The sequence below is a fragment of the Sinocyclocheilus rhinocerous genome, unplaced genomic scaffold, assembly GCF_001515625.1.
Source record: "Sinocyclocheilus rhinocerous isolate Xijiao unplaced genomic scaffold, SAMN03320098_v1.1 scaffold2971, whole genome shotgun sequence".
Taxonomy (NCBI): domain Eukaryota; kingdom Metazoa; phylum Chordata; class Actinopteri; order Cypriniformes; family Cyprinidae; genus Sinocyclocheilus; species Sinocyclocheilus rhinocerous.
Genome location: NW_015641449.1, coordinates 435,432 through 443,591, shown reverse-complemented (window position 1 = coordinate 443,591; position 8,160 = coordinate 435,432). Strand labels below are relative to the sequence as shown.

Below are 8,160 nucleotides of genomic sequence, written 5' to 3'. Positions count from 1 at the left end.
ATTTCACCTGAAAATATTCAGTATCTAGAGGGAATAAACAAATTCCTTAATAACTACCCTATAACTTCCCGCTATGTCCATTGCAGTCAACATAGCCTTCACATTCTTTCTGATTTGAGTGATCCTTCTCTATCAAGCTAGCTAAATATGTTTAACGTGAATTCTTGCTAAATGTGCAGTTATATTACGGGCCGTTGGCATGAATTGTACTCGTGATGGAGCGGTGGTGGAGAGATCTTGAAGCGAATGAAAACAACGACGCTCCGACTTTTTAAAAATTCGCTCCTCGCTCCATTCAAAATCAAACCGCTCCACTCCCACTCCGCTCCGCTCACATACTCTGCTTTGGATGCGACTGGCTTAGCGAGTCCTGTAGATTGTTTGGATCCGGTTGCAGAGCCCCTGCAGCAGGGCGACTGGGTGACTGTGAGGCGACGTAGTCTAGGGACAAAACCCTGCTCTTCTGATCAAAACATTAAACGGGTTCTCCCCACTCAGTAACACACTCACTGAGAAACCTGATGAAAGTGGCCTAGTTAATGGCAATTCTATTGTACGGAATTTGGAAGTAGAGACACAAGCCACCATAGTTCAATGTTTACTGGGTGCCAGAGCGCCTGACATCTTGGCAAATTTAAAAGTGCCGGCTAATGCTAATCATAAATGCAGTAAGATTGTTATTCACGTCGGCACTAATGATGTTCAACTTCCAGTTGGAGATCACTAAAAATAACATTAAAGACGTGTGTGAACTTCCAAGTACAATGTCAGACACTGTAATATGCTCTGGTCCCCTCCCTGCTTAACGTAGTGATGAGATACATAGCAGACTGCCGTCACACAATGGCTGTATGTCTAAGTGGTGCCCGCAGAATAACATAGGTTTCATAGACAATTGAACGAGTTTTTGGTGCAGACCTGACCTGTTGAAAAGAGATGGTCTTCATCCCTCCAGGGCTAGTGCCGCTCTTCTCTCTAGCAATATGGCCCATAGTCTTAGAGTTTGTACTTGACTAACTGGGGCCCAGGTAAGGAAGCAGACAGACTGGCTGAACTGACTATCTGCTAGCCGCCTCATGTCACAGAAGTCAGTTAACCTGTTAACCCGCACCTGGACGCCGGCGCACTGAACGCTCTTTGTTTGCACGTCAATGTTTACGAATAGATTAAATGAAAAGGGACATAATTAATCTTGACAAACTATATATCATTCTAAAGGTCTAAGCCTCAAGCATCAACGCTAGATCACTGTTTTTCAATGTAAAGCTTATAAGGAATGTTTTTGATAAATTTGTGTAAGCAGTACACATCAACACATGCATAATCAAAACGCAGTACATACCAGATTCATCGTAATAACGAGTCACAAACGCATCCACTGCTGTAAATCCCGGTTTAGTTAGAAAGGTAAGGGTCCACTGAACAACATCCCATAGAGCACTTTTAGTCCAATTAAATGATAACATTGTAATATGGATGGTTATTCCTTTGTTTACATCTCATTTTTTCAGGAAGAGTCATTGTTTGTATCCATTTTGGAATAACTTACGCTCAAAAAACTGCATCTTGGTAGTAAAAAACAACATGGTTTTGTAGCATACAGTGTCACAAACAGAATGAGACCATCCACTAAAAAAACTGTCAAATATACGCAGACTATTGTTTATTTGAATTCTGGCGCTCTCTTGTGACGGCTCGTGATGCACGCTGTGACGCACCTGTTATCTGCTGGGGGCGTAACTTAGCGATCGGCTTTTTGCACAAATAATTCCTTTTTTTCCCATATTCAACATTTTTCATATGTGTGTGTGTGTGTGTTTTGTGGGGAATGTGGCTGTATCTGTATGATTACCATCTGTATGAGCGCACATCACCGTGTTCTATGAACGGCCTTACGGGTGTGACTATTGACTATATGGCCGGCCATCTGTACTATTACCATCTTGTATAACCAGCAATCAGTGTGAATGCTGTATGTCTGGCAAACAGAGTATGTACTTGACATACAAAGCTAATTCTTTTTTCTCTCTCTCTCTTCTTTTTTTCTTTTTATTACTAAAAAATTACTATTATTGTATTTTTCTAGTGCTCAAATAAATCACTTATACGATGTCTAAGATTCAGTCTATTATTTTATAATTGAAAAAGTATGCAGTGATATGTATAATGACTAAAATAGTTTGGACCCTTACATTTGTAAGGGTTACATTTGGTCACTATTTTTCCTCAAACAGGGGGTGGGACTAGACTAGTCTCAGAAAAATGGCTGCAGGAATCTCATTTTTCATGGTATCTTTTTCAAATTTGAAATATAAACTCATGAGACATGTGACTTTCAAACCATTACTTTTCTGGCTTGCTCCAGGACTGATTTCATGTATTTGTATATGAACTAATAATAAACTCTGGATGATGGATGGTAAAACCCAAAGTGTCGTCTTTCCAAATATACCTAAATTGTGTGTGTAGCACACTGTTGTCAGGAACTGTTACCATTTTAAGTTAGGTAGGTCATTTTCAGCTGTGAGTCCCAAAAGTGGGGGTGCAGGCTAACAGGTTAATTCTCAGCCCATAGAGACCTACATATCACACTTTAGAGACTGTGTCCGTTCCCCGAACTAGCAAATACAAAAAACGTCCAAACCAATTTAAGGGTTTAAGAAATAAAATACAGATATAATACAGATAAACAAATTATAAAGCTTGGCTTAAATTGCCCCTATTATGCCATTTTTAAGGTTCCTAATATTGTTTTGGGAGTCTCCTACAATAGGATTACATGCATGCAAGGTCAAAAACGCTTTTGTTTTCTCAAAATATGCATTTAATATCACCTCATTTTCCAGTGATTCTCAAACAATTCGTTCAAAGCAGTTCTAAGATCCAGTCTCTCTAAATCCCTCCTTTCCATGAGCCTACTCTGCTCTGATTGGTCAGATGGCCCAGTGTGTTGTGATTGGTCTACCGCATACAGCGTGTGTGTCGGATACGATACGCATATTGCAGTAGTTCCATATTTTGAATGTTCGATAGAAAATATATACATCTATTATTTATCATACTTGTGATTCAGTGGAGCCAACTGGTCCAAATAAACAGGATACTGAGCCATCTTTCAAGAGCAAGCATTTAGTGAATCTCACGTTGAACTCCCCGAGATTAGAGAAGCAGTCGTCAGTAAAATGACGTGTTTGTGGGCAGGGTCAAGTTGTTTGCTGCCGGCCAACGTAGAACATAGGCAGGAATTATGCAAATGTGTTACCCCGTGACAGCTACCCCATGACGGCTAAGTGGGATTCTAATTACTAACGACTCATTTAGGCTGTAGAGAGTCGATTCTTTATTTTGGGAGAGAATAACTTTATTTATCGTGCACCTTTGGCTTTACAACTTTGCTGATCGTTTGCATTACACACTGCATGAAAGACAATATTGGAAATGGCATAATAGGGGCACTTTAATGAATATTAAATCCCTTTCTATGAAAGAGTTTTTTGTAAATGATATGATCACAGATCATAACCTAGATGTGCTATGTTTGACAGAAACCTAGCTTAAACCAGATGATTACATTACTTTAAAGTGCCCCTATTTTTTTCTTTAATGCAGTGTGTAACACAGCTCTAAGTGAATGAAAACATCCTGCAAAGATTTAAATCTGAAAGTGCACCATGTATAAAGTTATTGTCTTTCAAAAGAAAGAGTCGACTCTGAGTCATTTAAACGAGTTGTTTTTAAAACAAATCCCAAGTCAACATGAAACATTAACATATTGCCTGCCCACTTGTTGCGTGCGCAGACCCGGGAAAACTCAATAACAACCAACTGCAGAACCGCAGAACCATACGTCATGACAGTCTGAGGACAACAGCGCCAGACTAACAGTCTGAGGCCGGAAGTGGGCGGAGTTCATGTAAACTAATAATGGAATGGTGGAAGACACGGTAAGAAGTTAATCACGGCGTAATTACGAGAGCTCAGTCAAAAGTTAATGAAAACGGAATCATCATGGCGGAAACAGAGAAGATGGTAAAAAAAAAATAGCCTTTGTGTATTTATTCGATTGTTTTTGGATTAACGCTTATACAAAATGGCTCTAAGTATTGACAAGACTGGACAAATTGAATAGTCACATCAAAATTAACTTCAAAAAGGCTGTTGTGCATGGAGGTATGAACGTCTTATTATATTACGTCTAATATTATGTAATAGTAGTCCCTTTGGAATTAGCTGGTTTTCTGCATGATTTGGTCAAGATTGGTCATTAAAGTCAAAAGTTTAGACGAGCAATACACACAAACACTCTAATAAAACACAAAACAGTTATTTATTTGTGTATTTGTATTTTATAATAATATTTAATAGTCGTCTTATAATCAGGGTCGTCTTATATTCGGGCCAATACGGTACATAGTCGTACTGCCAGTTATTCAAGAAGACTCACCGTGCAGTTTCTGAAAAAGCCGAACACACAGGAAGGACAGTGGAATGGCCCGGTGTGTAATTCAGGAAAAGCAGGAGCGGGTGGATGCAATAACAACCAACTGCAGAACCGCAGAACCATACGTCATGACAGTCTGAGGACAACAGCGCCAGACTAACAGTCTGAGGCCGGAAGTGGGCGGAGTTCATGTAAACTAATAATGGAATGGTGGAAGACACGGTAAGAAGTTAATCACGGCGTAATTACGAGAGCTCAGTCAAAAGTTAATGAAAACGGAATCATCATGGCGGAAGAAGAGAAAACGGTAAAAAAAATAAAATAATCGCCTTTGTGTATTTAATCGATTGTTTTTGGATTAACGCTTATACAAAATGGCTCTAAGTATTGACAAGACTGGACAAATTGAATAGTCACATCAAAATTAACTTCAAAAAGGCTGTTGTGCATGGAGGTATGAACGTCTTATTATATTACGTCTAATATTATGTAATAGTAGTCCCTTTGGAATTAGCTGGTTTTCTGCATGATTTGGTCAAGATTGGTCATTAAAGTCAAAAGTTTAGACGAGCAATACACACAAACACTCTAATAAAACACAAAACAGTTATTTATTTGTGTATTTGTATTTTATAATAATATTTAATATCTTTGAACACATCCCACTAAACATTTTAATACACAACAGGGATAAGTTTTGAGTAGGGTTGGAGTTACACTCTGAAGCACCCTGGACCTCCAGGAACTGAGTGTTTACTATTTTTTCCCCCTATATTTCAGATTTCACATTTCACAGATGTGGACTGGGCTGCAGACCAACCCAACATTTCCACTGTCTCTACTGTACAGCCACAATTCTAAGGAGAGAGTTTTTCATTCTCATTTAGAAATTTGTAAATCAAAGCAGCATAAAATGCTGTCAACCACTAGTGCAAAATGTACTGTCCCAAGGGTCACGACCATGCCGGCGACAACAACTGGGACCCCATCAGCCACCAGCACAGTTTGTAACATGCCAGCGACGACAACAGGGACCCCATCAGCCACCAGCACGGTTTGTAACATGCCAGCTGCAGACCAACCCAACATTTCCACTGTCTCTACTGTACAGCCACAATTCTAAGGAGAGAGTTTTTCATTCTCATTTAGAAATTTGTAAATCAAAGCAGCATAAAATGCTGTCAACCACTAGTGCAAAATGTACTGTCCCAAGGGTCACGACCATGCCGGCGACAACAACTGGGACCCCATCAGCCACCAGCACAGTTTGTAACATGCCAGCGACGACAACAGGGACCCCATCAGCCACCAGCACGGTTTGTAACATGCCAGCGACAACAACTGGGACCCCATCAGCCACCAGCACAGTTTGTAACATGCCAGCGACGACAACAGGGACCCCATCAGCCACCAGCACGGTTTGTAACATGCCAGCGACGACAACTGGGACCCCATCAGCCACCAGCACAGTTTGTAACATGCCAGGCAGGGTTCGTGCACGGCCTTTTATTAAACAGAAATGCCCACTGTGCAGTACCCTCATGAATAAAACTAATTTAAAGAAACATATTGACCGTAAACACACAAATCAACCAATTCAGGACATTAATGCCAGATTCCACCTTGCAAGTCAGTGTGTGGACAAATCAAATGGCATGTTCACTGTGCTTAATGTTGCAAGAGGTCAGAGTACTCCTCTTACTGTCCAATACAAATCATGGGGAGAACAACAAAAAGTCTGCTGCGAATCAAACGAATGCCAAGTAAACATGGAAGTAGCACAGAGGAGTGGTCTGTTATCCTATCAGTGTATGCATGTCAGATCTGTAAGTTACTGCACATCCTCAGCTGAAGCAGTCTCTCTAAAGGAAGATGTTTTAACAGAAATGGTGAGAGCAAAGTGGTTTGGTGATGAGAAGAAAAACATATGCCTTGCTCATCAACAGCTTGCCATTTCTAGCAGTGCACCACTTTCTGTAGAAGCCTCAACTGGCAGCCCTCAAACAAAAAAGTTAATTTCCGTTTTTGAGCCAAATGTGTCCTATTATAGCCGTTTGGGGCGTGTCGTTGTTTACAACACCAAATTAAACACATGGCACTGCCCCTGTTCCAAAGTGTGCCGTTCGTGTCCGCATAAGTACATTGCGAAATGGCATCTATTTCAAACAGACCGTGAGCTTTTCCGTACTGTCTTCAGCAGAGAAGAATCACCACCCCAAAAGGCACATACACATTCAGAGGAGAGCAATGTCACAGAAGACCATCCTTTGTATCCTCCACATGATCTGCAACTGAAACAAATGGTGCAGTATATTCTACAGCACAAGAAGATACCTGCTGTCCTACCAGACAACATACGTGCACCATCACCAGGCAAAGAATACCCAAAATATCTTTGTCCTGAAGAAACCATGTGTCAGAGACGCCCAGGTGTTGTCCCCCTCAGTGACCCTATTCTGATTACAAAGAGGGCTAAAATACTCTCCAACTGGGGCATTGTTGAAGGTAGGATGGTGTTATTAATATGCATATGTGCTATGCAATTACACTGTCCTCTGATGCAATACTTGTTTTGAATCATAGATGTATTAACCTACTGTAAGCAGTGCCCACTGTGTGGAATGTTTTATCGCTACCAAGAGTGGAAAGACCAACTCCACAACTTTAACGACCACATCCTCCTTGACATACATTTATTCCTAACCATAAGAAACCTTCTACAGGTAACCTTCAATGTATGAATGTCTTCGGTAAGAACAGTACTTTTCCATGTGTACATTGCTTTTTTTATAACTCCTTTTTTTTTTTTTTTTTTTACAGGTCCATACTGCTGTAAGCAGAGCAGTTGAGTTTTTAGAAGATCAGACAGGTGTGAAGTTTCCACCGGCAGACACAGTGCTTCATGCGTACTTGCACTTTGAGGCCCTTACAGATCACGAAAACAAGTATACTTGCATTACTTGTGGTGATCACCCCCCTGTGGTGATTATGGATTTACACAAAAAAGGTGTTTTCCATTTATCAGGTATGACTACTGTGATACTCCACTTGCTAATGGTTGTTTACATTAACATTTATGTATTTGGCAGGCACTTTTATCCAAAGCGACTTACATTGCATTTTTTTATCTGTTCATTGTAATTTTACTTTTTTAAAAATAGTTTTCTCAGTTTTACCTTGTTATAATGAACTATTTTTTCACTCTTTAGTAAGTGACATCCAGGGTCCTGCAGAGAATTTTGACGGGGATGTCAACCTGGAAAAGTTTTGGGAGGCCATGTCCTGTGATATGATTTGTCGCGGATTTGTTGCAAGTATGAACATAATGCTTTGTACATCATTGGAAGGCAAAAGGCAACATAATACAATGCTTTTTTTTTTTTTTAGGTGGTAGACACAATCCATGTGCGGTATCACCATCATACCATATTTGGGCCCCTTGGATAGGGAAGCACACACGGAATTCAGACTCTGTACTAAACACAGAGTTCGAAAAGATTCATGTTTCGAAGTCTGTATCTGAAATTTCTGAAATTACGGTTACAGAGGACAGACTCAGAGAAGAACTATACCAGGGGTAGGCAAGTTCGGTCCTAGAGAGCCGCAGTCCTGCAGAGTTCAGCTCCAACCCTGAAAAAAAAGCTCACCTGCCTATAGCCTTAGTAATCCTGAAGACATTGATTAGCTTGTTCAGGTGTGTTTGATTAGGGTTGGAGCTG

The 8,160-nt window shown here is 40.4% G+C and overlaps 1 protein-coding gene across 1 annotated transcript; it reads left to right on the top strand.

Annotated features, from left to right (window-relative positions):
* Positions 1-6,126: 6,126 nt before the first annotated feature.
* On the top strand, positions 6,127-8,022 carry LOC107754968 (uncharacterized). Its single transcript, XM_016571617.1, has 5 exons — positions 6,127-6,946; positions 7,025-7,164; positions 7,262-7,466; positions 7,651-7,755; positions 7,829-8,022. The coding sequence occupies exons 1-5, from the start codon at positions 6,211-6,213 to the stop codon at positions 8,020-8,022; spliced, it is 1,380 nt and encodes a 459-aa protein (XP_016427103.1). The 5' UTR covers positions 6,127-6,210.
* Positions 8,023-8,160: the final 138 nt, after the last annotated feature.